The sequence below is a fragment of the Coregonus clupeaformis genome, chromosome 36, assembly GCF_020615455.1.
Source record: "Coregonus clupeaformis isolate EN_2021a chromosome 36, ASM2061545v1, whole genome shotgun sequence".
Lineage (NCBI taxonomy): Eukaryota > Metazoa > Chordata > Actinopteri > Salmoniformes > Salmonidae > Coregonus > Coregonus clupeaformis.
The window spans coordinates 40507446-40525195 of NC_059227.1; the positions used below are offsets into that span (position 1 = coordinate 40507446).

At 39.5% G+C, this 17750-nt stretch overlaps 1 protein-coding gene across 2 annotated transcripts in view; it reads left to right on the forward strand.

The window, feature by feature from the left end:
• Positions 1-11961, forward strand: part of LOC121552768 (transcription factor AP-2-delta-like) — a 24675-nt gene extending 12714 nt beyond the window's left edge. For both annotated transcript variants that reach the window (XM_041865799.2, XM_045211204.1), the window contains 3 exons: positions 8927-9068; positions 9241-9354; positions 11014-11961. In XM_041865799.2, coding sequence (XP_041721733.1) covers positions 8927-9068; positions 9241-9354; positions 11014-11224 — 467 coding nt within the window. In that variant the 3' untranslated portion in view covers positions 11225-11961. The remainder of the gene's footprint in view (positions 1-8926; positions 9069-9240; positions 9355-11013) is intronic.
• The last annotated feature ends 5789 nt before the right edge of the window (positions 11962-17750 follow it).

The following is a 17750-nucleotide window of genomic DNA, read 5'->3' on the forward strand; positions in this document are numbered from 1 at the left end:
ATAAAACTCATCCCTCTCTCAATCTACACCTTCTTATAAAACTCATCCCTCTATCAATCTACACCTCCTAGTAAAACTCATCCCTCTATCAATCTACAACTTCTAATAACTCATCCCTCTATCAATCTACACATTCTAATAAAACTCATCCCTCTATCAATCTACACCTATTAATAAAACTCATCCCTCTATCAATCTACACCTTCTAATAACACTCATCCCTCTATCAATCTACGCATTCTAGTAAAACTCATCCCTCTATCAATCTACACCTTGAAAAAAAACTCATCCCTCTATCAATCTACAACTTCTAATAAAACTCATCCCTCTATCAATCTACACCTTCTAATAAAACTCATCCCTCTATCAATCTACAACTTCTAATAAAACTCATCCCTCTATCAATCTACAACTTCTAATAAAACTCATCCCTCTATCAATCTACACCTTCTAATAAAACTCATCCCTCTATCAATCTACGCATTCTAATAAAAGTCATCCCTCTACCAATCTACACCTTCTAGTAAAACTCATCCCTCTATCAATCTACACCTTGAAAAAAAACACATCCCTCTACCAATCTACACCTTCTAGTAAAACTCATCCCTCTATCAATCTACACCTTGAAAAAAAACACATCCCTCTATCAATCTACGCATTCTAATAAAACTCATCCCTCTCTCAATCCACACTTTCTAATAAACCTCATCTCTCTATATATCTACACTCTCTAATAAAACTCATCCCTCTCTCAATCCACACTTTCTAATAAAACTCATCCCTCTATCAATCTACACATCCTAGTAAAACTCATCCCTCTATCAATCTACACCTTCTAATAAAACTCATCCCTCTATCAATCTACGTATTCTAATAAAAGTCATCCCTCTATCAATCTACACATTCTAGTAAAACTCATCCCTCTATCAATCTACACCTTCTAATAAAACTCATCCCTCTATCAATCTACCCCTTCTAGTAAAACTCATCCCTCTATCAATGTACACCTTCTAATAAAACCCATCCCTCTCTCAATGCACACTTTCTAATAAAACTCATCCCTCTATTTATCTACACTGTCTAGTAAAACTCATCCCTCTATCAATCCACACGTTTTAATAAAACTAATCCCTCTATCAATCTACGTATTCTATTAAACATTATCCCTCTATCAATATACACATTCTAATAAAACTCGTCCATCTATATATCTACACTCTCTAGTAAAACTCATCCCTCTATCAATCTACCCCTTCTAGTAAAACTCATCCCTCTATCAATCCACACTTTCTAATAAAACTCATCCCTCTCTCAATCCACACTTTCTAATAAAGCTCATCTCTCTATCAATCTACAACTTCTAATAAAACTCATCCCTCTATCAATCTACACCTTCTAATAAAACTCATCCCTCTATCAATCCACACTTTCTAATAAAACTCATCCCTCTATCAATCCACACTTTCTAATAAAACTCATCCCTCTATCAATCCACACTTTCTAATAAAACTCATCCCTCTATCAATCTATGTATTCTAATAAAAGTTATCCCTCTATCAATCTACACATTCTAATACAACTCATCCATCTATATATCTACACTCTCTAGTAAAACTCACCCCTCTATCAATCTACACCTTCTAATAAATATAATCCCTCTATCGATCCACACTTTCTAATAAAACTCATCCCTCTATCAATATACACATTCTAATAAAACTCGTCCATCTATATATCTACACTCTCTAGTAAAACTCATCCCTCTATCAATCTACAACTTCTAATAAAACTCATCCCTCTATCAATCCACACTTTCTAATAAAACTCATCCCTTTATCAATCTACGTATTCTAATAAAAGTAATCCCTCTATCAATCTACACCTTCTAATAAAACTCATCCCTCTCTCAATCCACACTTTCTAATAAAACTCATCCCTCTATTTATCTACACTGTCTAGTAAAACTCATCCCTCTATCAATCTACACCTTCTAATAAAACTCATCCCTCTCTCAATCCACACTTTCTAATAAAACTCATCCCTCTATTTATCTACACTGTCTAGTAAAACTCATCCCTCTATCAATCTACGTATTCTAATAAAACTCATCCCTCTATCAATCCACACGTTTTAATAAAACTAATCCCTCTATCAATATACACATTCTAATAAAACCCGTCCATCTATATATCTACACTCTCTAGTAAAACTCATCCCTCTATCAATCTACACCTCCTAATAAAACTCATCCCTCTATCAATCTACCCCTTCTAGTAAAACTCATCCCTCTATCAATCTACACCTTCTAATAAAACTCATCCCTCTATCAATCTACACCTTCTAATAAAACTCATCCCTCTATCAATCCACACTTTCTAATAAAACTCATCCCTTTATCAATCTACATATTCTAATAAAACTCACCCCTCTATCAATCCACACGTTTTAATAAAAGTCATCCCTCTCTCAATCCACACTTTCTAATAAAACTCATCCCTTTATTTATCTACACTGTCTAGTAAAACTCATCCCTCTATCAATCTACACCTTCTAATAAAACTCATCCCTCTATCAATCCACACTTTCTAATAAAACTCATCCCTCTATCAATCTACATCTACTAATAACACTCATCCCTCTATCAATCTACACCTTCTAATAAAACTCATCCCTGTATCAATGTACACCTTCTAATAAAACTCATCCCTCTCTCAATCCATACTTTCTAATAAAGCTCATCTCTCTATATATCTACACTCTCTAGTAAAACTCATCCCTCTATCAATCTACACCTTCTAATATAACTCATCCCTCTATCAATCAACATTTTCTAATACAACTCATCCCTCTATCAATCTACAACTTCTAATAAAACTCATCCCTCTATCAATCCACACTTTCTAATAAAACTCATCCCTCTATCAATCTATGTATTCTAATAAAAGTTATCCCTCTATCAATCTACACATTCTAATACAACTCATCCATCTATATATCTACACTCTCTAGTAAAACTCACCCCTCTATCAATCTACACCTTCTAATAAATATAATCCCTCTATCGATCCACACTTTCTAATAAAACTCATCCCTCTATCAATCCACACTTTCTAATAAAACTCATCCCTCTATCAATCTAGGTATTCTAATAAAAGTCATCCCTCTATCAATCTACAATTCTAATAAAACTCATCCCTCTATATATCTACACTCTCTAGTAAAACTCATCCCTCTATCAATCTGCACATTCTAGTAAAACTCATCCCTCTATCAATCTACACCTTCTAATAAAACTCATCCCTCTATCAATCTACGTATTCTAATGAAAGTAATCCCTCTATCAATCTACAATTCTAATAAAACTCATCCCTCTATATATCTACACTCTCTAGTAAAACTCATCCCTCTATCAATCTACCCCTTCTAGTAAAACTCATCCCTCTCTCAATCCACACTTTCTAATAAACCTCATCTCTCTATATATCTACACTCTCTAATAAAACTCATCCCTCTATCAATCCACACTTTCTAATAAAACTCATCCCTCTATCAATCTACACATCCTAGTAAAACTCATCCCTCTATCAATCTACACCTTATAATAAAACTCATCCCTCTATCAATCTACGTATTCTAATAAAAGTCATCCCTCTATCAATCTACACATTCTAGTAAAACTCATCCCTCTATCAATCTACCCCTTCTAGTAAAACTCATCCCTCTATCAATCTACACCTTCTAATAAAACCCATCCCTCTCTCAATGCACACTTTCTAATAAAACTCATCCCTCTATATATCTACACTCTCTAGTAAAACTCATCCCTCTATCAATCTACAACTTCTAATAAAACTCATCCCTCTATCAATCCACACTTTCAAATAAAACTCATCCCTTTATCAATCTACATATTCTAATAAAAGTAATCCCTCTATCAATCTAAACCTTCTAATAAAACTCATCCCTCTCTCAATCCACACTTTCTAATAAAACTCATCCCTCTATTTATCTACACTGTCTAGTAAAACTCATCCCTCTATCAATCCACACTTTCTAATAAAACTCATCCCTCTATCAATCTACATATACTAATAAAAGTTATCCCTCTATCAATCTACACATTCTAATACAACTCATCCATCTATATATCTACACTCTCTAGTAAAACTCATCCCTCTATCAATCCACACTTTCTAATAAATATAATCCCTCTATCGATCCACACTTTCTAATACAACTCATCCCTCTATCAATCTACAACTTCTAATAACACTAATCCCTCTTTCAATCTACACCCTCTAATAAAACGCACCCCTCTCTCAATCCACACCTTCTAATAGAACTCATCCCTCTATATATCTACACTGTCTAGTAAAACTCATCCCTCTTTCAATCTACACCTTCTAATAAAACTCATCCCTCTATCAATCCACACTTTCTAATACAACTCATCCCTCTATCAATCTAGGTATTCTAATAAAACTCATCCCTCTATCAATCCACACTTTCTAATAAAACTCATCCCTCTATCAATCTAGGTATTCTAATAAAAGTCATCCCTCTATCAATCTACAATTCTAATAAAACTCATCCCTCTATATATCTACACTCTCTAGTAAAACTCATCCCTCTATCAATCTACACATTCTAGTAAAACTCATCCCTCTATCAATATACACCTTCTAATAAAACTCATCCCTCTATCAATCTACCCCTTCTAGTAAAACTCATCCCTCTCTCAATCCACACTTTCTAATAAACCTCATCTCTCTATATATCTACACTCTCTAATAAAACTCATCCCTCTATCAATCCACACTTTCTAATAAAACTCATCCCTCTATCAATCTACCCCTTATAGTAAAACTCATCCCTCTATATATCTACACTCTCTAGTAAAACTCATCCCTCTATCAAACTGCACATTCTAGTAAAACTCATCCCTCTATCAATCTACACCTTCTAATAAAACTCATCCCTCTATCAATCTACGTATTCTAATAAAACTCATCCCTCTATCAATCTACCCCTTATAGTAAAACTCATCCCTCTATCAATCTACAACTTCTAATAAAACTCATCCCTCTATCAATGTACACCTTCTAATAAAACCCATCCCTCTCTCAATGCACACTTTCTAATAAAACTCATCCCTCTATATATCTACACTCTCTAGTAAAACTCATCCCTCTATCAATCTACAACTTCTAATAAAACTCATCCCTCTATCAATCCACACTTTCTAATAAAATTCATCCCTTTATCAATCTACGTATTCTAATAAAACTCATCCCTCTATCAATCTACACCTTCTAATAAAACTCATCCCTCTCTCAATCCACACATTCTAATAAAACTCATCCCTCTATTTATCTACACTGTCTAGTAAAACTCATCCCTCTATCAATCTACACCTTCTAATAAAACTCACCCCTCTATCAATCCACACGTTTTAATAAAACTCATCCCTCTCTCAATCCACACATTCTAATAAAACTCATCCCTCTATTTATCTACACTGTCTAGTAAAACTCATCCCTCTATCAATCTACACCTTCTAATAAAACTCACCCCTCTATCAATCCACACGTTTTAATAAAACTAATCCCTCTATCAATCTACGTATTCTATTAAAAATTATCCCTCTATCAATATACACATTCTAATAAAACCCGTCCATCTATATATCTACACTCTCTAGTAAAACTCATCCCTCTATCAATCTACACTCTCTAGTAAAACTCATCCCTCTATCAATCCACACTCTCTAGTAAAACTCATCCCTCTATCAATCTACATCTACTAATAACACTCATCCCTCTATCAATCTACACCTTCTAATAAAACTCATCCCTCTATCAATCCACACTTTCTAATAAAACTCATCCCTCTATCAATCTACACCTTCTAATAAAACTCATCCCTCTATCAATTCACACTCTCTAGTAAAACTCATCCCTCTATCAATCTACACCTTCTAATAAAACTCATCCCTCTATCAATCCACACCTTCTAATAAAACTCATCCCTCTATCAATCTACACCTTCTAATAAAACTCATCCCTCTATCAATCCACACTTTCTAATAAAACTCATCCCTCTATCAATCTATGTATTCTAATAAAAGTTATCCCTCTATCAATCTACACATTCTAATACAACTCATCCATCTATATATCTACACTCTCTAGTAAAACTCATCCCTCTATCAATCTACACCTTCTAATAAAACTCATCCCTCTATCAATCTACACCTTCTAATACAACTAATCCCTCTTTCAATCTACACCCTCTAATAAAACGCATCCCTCTCTCAATCCACACCTTCTAATAGAACTCATCCCTCTATATATCTACACTGTCTAGTAAAACTCATCCCTCTTTCAATCTACACCTTCTAATAAAACTCATCCCTCTATCAATCCACACTTTCTAATAAAACTCATCCCTCTATCAATCCACACTTTCTAATAAAAGTCATCCCTCTATCAATCTACAATTCTAATAAAACTCATCCCTCTATATATCTACACTCTCTAGTAAAACTCATCCCTCTATCAATCTGCACATTCTAGTAAAACTCATCCCTCTATCAATCTGCACATTCTAGTAAAACTCATCCCTCTATCAATCTACACCTTCTAATAAAACTCATCCCTTTATCAATCTACGTATTCTAATAAAAGTAATCCCTCTATCAATCTACACCTTCTAATAAACCTCATCCCTCTATCAATCTACACATTCTAGTAAAACTCATCCCTCTATCAATCTACCCCTTCTAGTAAAACTCATCCCTCTATCAATCTACACATTCTAGTAAAACTCATCTCTCTATATATCTACACTCTCTAATAAAATTCATCCCTCTATCAATCCACACTTTCTAATAAAACTCATCCCTCTATCAATCTACACATCCTAGTAAAACTCATCCCTCTATCAATCTACCCCTTCTAGTAAAACTCATCCCTCTCTCAATCCACACTTTCTAATAAACCTCATCTCTCTATATATCTACACTCTCTAATAAAACTCATCCCTCTATCAATCCACACTTTCTAATAAAACTCATCCCTCTATCAATCTACACATCCTAGTAAAACTCATCCCTCTATCAATCTACACCTTCTAATAAAACTCATCCCTCTATCAATCTACGTATTCTAATAAAACTCATCCCTCTATCAATCTACCCCTTATAGTAAAACTCATCCCTCTATCAATCTACAACTTCTAATAAAACTCATCCCTCTATCAATGTACACCTTCTAATAAAACCCATCCCTCTCTCAATGCACACTTTCTAATAAAACTCATCCCTCTATATATCTACACTCTCTAGTAAAACTCATCCCTCTATCAATCTACAACTTCTAATAAAACTCATCCCTCTATCAATCCACACTTTCTAATAAAACTCATCCCTTTATCAATCTACAACTTCTAATAAAAGTAATCCCTCTATCAATCTACACCTTCTAATAAAACTCATCCCTCTCTCAATCCACACTTTCTAATAAAACTCATCCCTCTATTTATCTACACTGTCTAGTAAAACTCATCCCTCTATCAATCTACACGTTTTAATAAAACTCACCCCTCTATCAATCCACACTTTCTAATAAAACTCATCCCTCTATCAATCTACACGTTTTAATAAAACTAATCCCTCTATCAATCTACGTATTCTATTAAAAATTATCCCTCTATCAATATACACATTCTAATAAAACCCGTCCATCTATATATCTACACTCTCTAGTAAAACTCATCCCTCTATCAATCCACACTTTCTAATAAAACTCATCCCTCTATCAATCTACATCTACTAATAACACTCATCCCTCTATCAATCTACCCCTTCTAGTAAAACTCATCCCTCTACCAATCTACAACTTCTAATAAAACTCATCCCTCTCTCAATGCACACTTTCTAATAAAACTCATCCCTGTATCAATGTACACCTTCTAATAAAACTCATCCCTCTCTCAATCCACACTTTCTAATAAAGCTCATCTCTCTATATATCTACACTCTCTAGTAAAACTCATCCCTCTATCAATCTATGTATTCTAATAAAAGTTATCCCTCTATCAATCTACACATTCTAATACAACTCATCCATCTATATATCTACACTCTCTAGTAAAACTCACCCCTCTATCAATCTACACCTTCTAATAAATATAATCCCTCTATCGATCCACACTTTCTAATAAAACTCATCCCTCTATCAATCTACAACTTCTAATAAAACACATCCCTCTCTCAATCCACACCTTCTAATAGAACTCATCCCTTTTTTTATATCTACACTGTTTAGTAAAACTCATCCCTCTTTCAATCTACACCTTCTAATAAAACTCATCCCTCTATATATCTACACTCTCTAGTAAAACTCATCCCTCTATCAATCTGCACATTCTAGTAAAACTCATCCCTCTATCAATCCACACTTTCTAATAAAACTCATCCCTCTATATATCTACACTCTCTAGTAAAACTCATCCCTCTATCAATCTACGTATTCTAATAAAAGTCATCCCTCAATCTTCACATTCTAATAAAACTCATCCCTCTATATATCTACACTCTCTAGTAAATATCATCCCTCTATCAATCTACACCTTCTAATAAAACTCATCCCTCTATCAATCCACACTTTTTAATAAAACTCATCCCTCTTTCAATTTACACCTTCTAATAAAACTCATCCCTCTATCAATCCACAGTTTCTAATAAAACTCATCCCTCTATCAATCTAGGTATTCTAATAAAACTCATCCCTCTATCAATCAATACCCTCTAATAAAACTCATCCCTCTATCAATCTACACCTTCTAATAAAACTCATCCCTCTATCAAGCTACACATTCTAATAAAACTCATCCCTCTATCCTAATATAATGTATGTGTTTGTAGGTGAGGCGCTCCACCTGGCCAGAGACTTTGGTTATACGTGTGAGACAGAGTTTCCTACCAAGGCAGCAGGAGAACACCTAGCCAGTCAACACAACGAACCCAAGGAGACGAGTGCTCGCAAGAAGATGGTGCTGGCCACCAAGTACGACACACACACAGACACACTTACACAAACACAGACACACACACACATACACTTACACACACGGAAACACACACACCATTACACACACACACACACACATACACATACACATACACTGAACCCTTATCCTCTGACCCCTAACCTCTAATATGTGCCCTGTGACCTTTAGGCAGATCTGTAAGGAGTTCCAGGACCTGTTGAGTCAGGACCGTTCTCCTCTTGGCTCCTCCAGACCCACACCTATACTGGACCTGGATATACAGAGACACCTCACACACTTCAGGTACACACACACACACACACACACACACACACATGTAATACGCAATATGTACAACTTTAGCTAGTGTCAGGCAATCTTTCCGGCCGAAAGGCACTACAGAGGGTATTGCATACTGCCCAGTACATCAGTGGGGCCAAGCTTCCTGCCATCCAGGACCTCTATACCAGGCGGTGTCAGAGGAAGGCCAGAAAAATGGTCAAAGCCACTCTGCTACCCAAGTCATAGACTGTTCTCTCTGCTACCGCACGGCAAGCGGTACTGATGCACCAAGTCTGGAACCAACAGTACCCTGAACAGCTTCTACCCCCAAGCCAAAAGACTGCTAAATAGTTAGTAAAATAGTTAACCAAATAGCTACCTGGACTATGTGCATTGATCCTTTTTACACTCACTTTTTTAACTCATCACATACGCCGCTGCTACTGTTTATTATCTGTCACTTTAGTCCTAGTTATATGTACATATTTACCTCAATTACCTTGTACCCCTACACATGGACTCAGTACTGGTAGACCGTGTATATAGCCACGTTATTACCTGGTACCCCTACACATGGACTCAGTACTGATACCCCGTGTAAATAGCCACGTTATTACCTGGTACCCCTGCACATGGACTCAGTACTGGTACCCCGTGTATATAGCCACGTTATTACCTGGTACCCCTGCACATGGACTCAGTACTGGTACCCCGTGTATATAGCCACGTTATTACCTGGTACCCCTACACATGGACTCAGTACTGGTACCCCGTGTATATAGCCACGTTATTACCTGGTACCCCTACACATGGACTCAGTACTGGTACCCCGTGTATATAGCCACGTTATTACCTGGTACCCCTGCACATGGACTCAGTACTGGTACCCCGTGTATATAGCCACGTTATTACCTGGTACCCCTACACATGGACTCAGTACTGGTACCCCGTGTATATAGCCACGTTATCGTTACTCATTGTGGATTTATTATTACTTTTATTATTACCTGTTATTATTTCTCAACTTTCTTTCCCTCTGCATTGTTGGGAAGTATTTCACTATTAGTCCACACCTTTTGTTTACCAAGCACGTGACAAATAACATTTGTATTTATTATGGATCCCCATTAGCTGCCAAGGCAGCAGCTGCTCTTCCTGGGGTCCAGCAAAATTAAAGCAGTTGTACAATTCTAAAAACATTACAATACATTTAACAACAGATTTCACAATATATAAAGTGTGTGACCTCAGGCCCCTACTCCACTACCACATATCTACAATATAAAATCCATGTGTACGTGTGTGTATAGTGCGTATGTTATCATGTGTGTGTGCATGTGTCTGTGCCTATATTTGTGTTGCTTCACAGTTCCCGCTGTTCCATAAGGTGTATTTTTATCTGTTTTTATAATCTGATTCTAATGCTTGCGTCATTTACCTGATGTGGAATAGTTCCATGTAGTCATGGCTCTATGTAGTACTGTGCACCTCCTATAGTCTGTTCTGGACTTGGGGACTGTGAAGAGACCTCTGGTGGCATGTCTTGTGGGGTATGCATGGGTGTCTGAGCTGTGTGCCAGTAGTTTAAACAGACAGCTCGGTGCTTCAACCAGCTCCAATACTGATGTCTGTGGTTAGGGATATATAGTGTGCATTTATATGTGTGTGTATATTCTCCAGTCTCATCACCCATGGGTTCGGGACTCCGGCAGTGTGCGCGGCTCTCAGCACCTTCCAGACTGTTCTCAGTGAGATGCTCAACTTCCTGGACAAACATTCTGCCGCCGGGAACCATGGGAAAACCTCTGGTCAGGAGACGGAAAAGACAGGAACCGCCCGGAAAAACAGCGAACCGCTCAATAAAGAGGAGAAAGCTGAAAAGACAGAGTAACCCCTTCCTTGTGCCTTGCAGGAGGAGCAAATCTCCATGGAGACGGACAGAGATGATTATTAATTCTGAACAACAGGAAGTAGAGACATGGACTTCTGGTCACCGCCATTTGGGAGCCAAGGGAGAGGAGCGGGGTACACACACACACACACACACACACACACACACACACACACACACACACACACACACACACACACACACACAGTTTCCCCTCCAGCCTCCACCTGGACAGTGCAATCAATGCCATCAGAGTGTTTAACCCTTTTAGAACTGAGAGACTGGGGTCTGGGGTTACTATGTTGGTGAGAGACTGGGGTCTGGGGTTACTATGTTGGTGAGAGACTGGGGTCTGGGGTTACTATGTTGGTGAGAGACTGGGGTCTGGGGTTACTATGTTGGTGAGAGACTGGGGTCTGGGGTTACTATGTTGGTGAGTATGTGTGTGTGTGTGCCTGTTGCTTGCGTGTGTGTGTGAGTCCAGATTTCTGAGACTCACCCATTTTGTAAAGATGACTATTTAGTTGCCATAGAAACAGTTTGTTGTGCATGTCTATCTTTGTACACTCCCCAGAACCACGTTTACGACACAAGCTCTTTGACCCTTCATAAACATTTGTATAGATATATATAAATATTTAAATAACTTTTCTTGTAGGCTTTGAACTACATACGCTGTATGTTAAAACCATACCTTCTAAAATACCTGTGTTCAATAAAAACAATTGATACATGTTCCTACCTACTAGTTCCTGTGTAGTGGGTGGGTCAATCAATTAATCAATCAATCAATACAAACACACACACACACAACAAAATATATGATCACATGTTGTGGTATTGTATAATAACAGACAGTTTGATTGAATACTCCTCCTCAATGGAAGAACTTCTGAAACAGACAAATATGAAGAATAACGACCTGCCAGTTCCCCAGGAGCATTCTACCTAATAGAATAACGACCTGCCAGTTCCCCAGGAGCATTCTACCTAATAGAATAACGACCTGCCAGCTCCCCAGGAGCATTCTACCTAATAGAATAACGACCTGCCAGCTCCCCAGGAGCATTCTACCTAATAGAATAACGACCTGCCAGTTCCCCAGGAGCATTCTACATAATAGAATAACGACCTGCCAGTTCCCCAGGAGCATTCTACCTAATAGAATAACGACCTGCCAGTTCCCCAGGATCATTCTACCTAATAGAATAACGACCTGCCAGCTCCCCAGGAGCATTCTACCTAATAGAATAACGACCTGCCAGCTCCCCAGGAGCATTTTACCTAATAGAATAACGACCTGCCAGTTCCCCAGGAGCATTCTACCTAATAGAATAACGACCTGCCAGCTCCCCAGGAGCATTCTACCTAATAGAATAACGACCTGCCAGCTCCCCAGGAGCATTCTACCTAATAGAATAACGACCTGCCAGCTCCCCAGGAGCATTCTACCTAATAGAATAACGACCTGCCAGCTCCCCAGGAGCATTCTACCTAATAGAATAACGACCTGCCAGCTCCCCAGGAGCATTCTACCTAATAGAATAACGACCTGCCAGTTCCCCAGGAGCATTCTACCTAATAGAATAACGACCTGCCAGTTCCCCAGGAGCATTCTACCTAATAGATATTTAGTTCTGGTTTTACATCTGTGTTTGGTTGTGTCATAGTAAGTTACAGGTCACGTTTTAACCGGAACTCTAACCCAGTACCTATAATTAGTTAATAGATTCAAATCAAATCACATTTTATTCATCACATGCGCCGAATACAACAGGTGTAGACCTTACAGTGAAATGCTTACAAGCCCTTAACCAACAATGCAGTTTTAAGAAAAATAAGTTAAGTAAAAAATAGATAAATAACAGTAGCGAGGTTATATACAGGGGGTACCGGTACAGAGTCAATGTGCGGGGGCACAGGTTAGTTGAGGTAATTGAGGGAATATGTACATGTAGGTAGAGTTAAAGTGACTATGCATAGATAATAAACAGAGTGTAGCAGGAGGCCGAGCAGTTGCCATACCAGGAAGTGATGCAACCAGTCAGGATGCTCTCGATGGTGCAGCTGTAGAACCTTTTGAGGATCTGAGGACCCATGCCAAATCTTTTCAGTCTCCTGAAGGGAATAGGCTTTGTCGTGCCCTCTTCACGACTGTCTTGGTGTGTTTGGACCATGATAGTTTGTTGGTGATGTGGACACCAAGGAACTTGAAGCTCTCAACCTGTTACACTACAGCCCCGTCGATGAGAATGGGGCATGCTTGAACCTTTTTTTCCTGTATTCCACAATCATCTCTTTTGTCTTGATCACGTTGAGGGAGTGGTTGTTGTCCTGGTACCACACGGACAGGTCTCTCACCTCCTCCCTATAGGCTGTCTCATCATTGTCGGTGATCAGGCCTACCACTGTTGTGTCGTCGGAAAACTAAAAGATGGTGTTGGAGTCGTGCCTGGCCATGCAGTACTGGGTGAACGGGGATTACAGGAGGGGACTGAGCACGCACCCCTGAGGGGCCCCTGTGTTGAGGATCAGCGTGGCGGATATGTTGTTACCTACCCTTACCACCTGGGGGCGACCCGTCAGGAAGTCCAGGATCCAGTTGCAGAGGGAGGTGTTTAGTCCCAGGGTCCTTAGCTTAGTGATGAGCTTTGAAGGCACTATGGTGTTGAACGCTGAGCTGTAGTCAATGAATAGCATTCTCACGTAGGTGTCCTTTTGTCCAGGTGGGAAAGGGCAGCGTGGAGTGCAATAGATATTGCATCATCTGTGGATCTGTCGGGGCGGTATGCAAATTGGAGTGGGTCTAGGGTTTCTGGGATAATGGTGTTGATGTGAGCCATGACCAGCCTTTCAAAGCATCATGGCTACAGACGTGAGTGCTAGGGGTCGGTAGTCATTTAGACAGGTTACCTTAGTGTTCGTGGGCACAGGGACTACTGTGGTCTGCTAGAAACATGTCGGTATTACAGACTCAGTCAGGGACAAGTTGAAAATGTCAGTGAAGACACTTGCCAGTTATTCAGCGCATGCTCGGAGTACACGTCCTGGTAATGCGTCTGGCCTGCGGCCTTGTGAATGTTGACCTGTTTAAAGGTCACTCACATCGGCTATGGAGAGCGTGATCACACAGTCGTCTGGAACAGCTGACGCTCTCATGTTTTCACCCTAACTCCCGAGGCCGGGATTCAATCAAGCAAGATAGCGTTAGCCACACGCTGACTGGGTTGAATTACCTAGGGCGGGATTCAATCTAGAAAGCTAGCGTTAGCCACACGCTGACTTGATTGAATTACCTAGGGCGGGATTCAATCTAGAAAGCTAGCGTTAGCCACACGCTGACTTGATTGAAATACCTAGGGCGGGATTCAATCTAGTAAGCTAGCGTTAGCCACACGCTGACTGGATTGAATTACCTAGGGCGGGATTCAATCTAGAAAGCTAGCGTTAGCCACACTCTGAATGGATTGAATTACCTAGGGCGGGATTCAATCTAGAAAGCTAGCGTTAGCCACACGCTGACTTGGTTGAATTACCTAGGGCGGGATTCAATCTAGCAAGCTAGCGTTAGCCACATGCTTACTGGGCTGAATTACCTAGGGCGGGATTCAATCTAGCAAGCTAGCGTTAGCCACACGCTGACTGGGTTGAATTACCTAGGGCGGGATTCAATCTAGCAAGCTAGCGTTAGCAACACGCTGACTGGGTTGAATTACCTAGGGCGGGATTCAATCTAGCAAGCTAGCGTTAGCCACACGCTGACTGGGTTGAATTACCTAGGGCGGGATTCAATCTAGCAAGCTAGCATTAGCCACACGCTGACTGGGTTGAATTACCTAGGGCAGGATTCAATCTAGCAAGCTAGCGTTAGCCACACGCTGACTGGGTTGAATTACCTATGGCGGGATTCAATCTAGCAAGCTAGCGTTAGCCACACGCTGACTGGATTGAATTACCTAGGTCGGGATTAAATCTAGCAAGCTAGCGTTAGCCACATGCTGACACCTTTTCATTTCTTCATTTTTATTATTCCTTTTTTCTTTTGTTTTTTTAGGGGGTAGATCAGCTTTAATATTGCAGATAGATTGTAACTTCCATCAATGTAATTATCTGCATCATTTCCAATCCCCCATATATATATTTGCAGGTTTTCCTACTTACAAAGCATGTTGAGGTCTGTAATTTTTTATCATAAGTACACTTCAACTGTGAGAGACGGAATCTAAAACAAAAATCCAGAAAATCACATTGTATGATTTTTAAGTAATTAATTTGCATTTTATTGCATGACATAAGTATTTGATACATCAGAAAAGCAGAACTTAATATTTGGTACAGAAACCATTGTTTGCAATTACAGAGATCATACGTTTCCTGTAGGTCTTGACAAGGATTGCACACACTGCAGCAGGGATTTTGGCCCACTCCTCCATACAGACCTTCTCCAGATCCTTCAGGTTTCGGGGTTGTCGCTGGGCAATATGGACTTTCAGCTCCCTCCAAAGATTTTCTATTGGGTTCAGGTCTGGAGACTGGCTAGGCCACTCCAGGACCTTGAGATGCTTCTTACGGAGCCACTCCTTAGTTGCCCTGGCTGTGTGTTTCGGGTCGTTGTCATGCTGGAAGACCCAGCCACGACCCATCTTCAATGCTCTTACTGAGGGAAGGAGGTTGTTGGCCAAGATCTCGCGATACATGGCCCCATCCATCCTCCCCTCAATACGGTGCAGTCGTCCTGTCCCCTTTGCAGAAAAGCATCCCCAAAGAATGATGTTTCCACCTCCATGCTTCACGGTTGTGATGGTGTTCTTGGGGTTGTACTCATCCTTCTTCTTCCTCCAAACACGGCGAGTGGAGTTTAGACCAAAAAGCTCAATTTTTGTCTCATCAGACCACATGACCTTCTCCCATTCCTCCTCTGGATCAGATGGTCATTGGCAAACTTCAGACGGGCCTGGACATGCGCTGGCTTGAGCAGGGGGACCTTGCGTGCGCTGCAGGATTTTAATCCATGACGGCGTAGTGTGTTACTAATGGTTTTCTTTGAGACTGTGGTCCCAGCCAGTGGCGGCTCCTGAAAAAATTCTCAGGGGGGGCAATTTTTCTGATGATTTAGGTGACCTACACACATTTTTTAAAAGATATGTCCAGCAACAACATGAAGACAGGGGCAGCATATAAGTCAATACCAGAAGCATTTATTGACTGATCTCAAAAGTGTTGGCTTACAAAATCAAAATAAGTTATCACAGTAAAAATAATCAAGGGTGTTCTTTCACATTCCTCAACACTGCATAAACAATATGCATTTCCATAAACAAATGAAATATCAGCTGAAAATACAGCATCTTGGTATTTGTTCAGATTGCAGGATCAACAAGAGCTTTTACCAATTTTTTTGCCTCATGGTTGAATTGGAAATATGTGCACCTGAGCATAATTCACAACAAGCAAGCAGGAGCTTTTGATAGAGGCTACTGAAAACATTGATGCAAGTTATTGGTAATAAGACATTTTTATAGACTTCCATATTCTGCCCTCTTGTATAGATTTGTGAAAATGAACAGTGATAGACATTTTGCCTGAAAACAGAATTTGAAAGTAATTTCTAGAAAAGGTAAACACAGCTATCTGTATGGCTTTGTAAAAACGAACAACCATATTCTGGCCAATTGTATAGATTTGTAAATATGAACAACCATATTCTGGCCAATTGTATAGATTTGTAAAAATGAACATGAACAGATTATTTTTTTTAAACTTTTTTTTTAATGAAAAATAACTATTTTAAACAACATCAACTGTGAACTGATTTGGGCGTGTGTGTGTTAAAGAGACAGACAGGGAGGGACAAAGAGAGAGAGAGGCTACATTACTTGTACTGAAACTGTTCTCTTCTCTGTTTCAATACAGCAAAGCGTTCAATTACTTTCTCATTGAAATCAGGCATGCTGAGGACTAGTTCCCTCTCCATGGAAAGCATGGCCAGTGCATTCAGACGTTCCTGGCCCATTGAATTTCGCAGGAATGTCTTAACTCGTGTCAAAGTTGAGAAACATCTCTCAGCTTCAGCTGTTGTCATGGGAGTAGTTATGAGGATGTTCAACAGAGTCACAATCTCAGAGAACGTCTCCTGGAGGTTGTAGCTCATGAGAACCTGGTACAGTGCCAGTGCACCACAGCATCCCTTGAATTCAGGATTCTCATAGATCAGAGATAGTTCTGTCTTGAGCTTTGCCTTGCTCAGCATGGGGTATGCATTCACAGTGGCATTCAGAGCCTCATCAGGAAATGAATGGCAGTACCTTTCAAACATGTCTGCTTGCAGTAAGGTAGCACTCACAAGGTGGCCAGAGAAAGAGAACCTTTCTTTGGTGTGATCCAGGATGGTGTTGCAGACCTCTTCAGACAGCCTCTGCTTCTCCTCTTCTCTCAAAGCTGTTCTGGGTCTTTTGGCTCCTGTTACTTCTTGCAGCTGCTGTTGAGAGGAGTCCCTGAAGGCAAACAGACCAATGTGTTTGTTGGC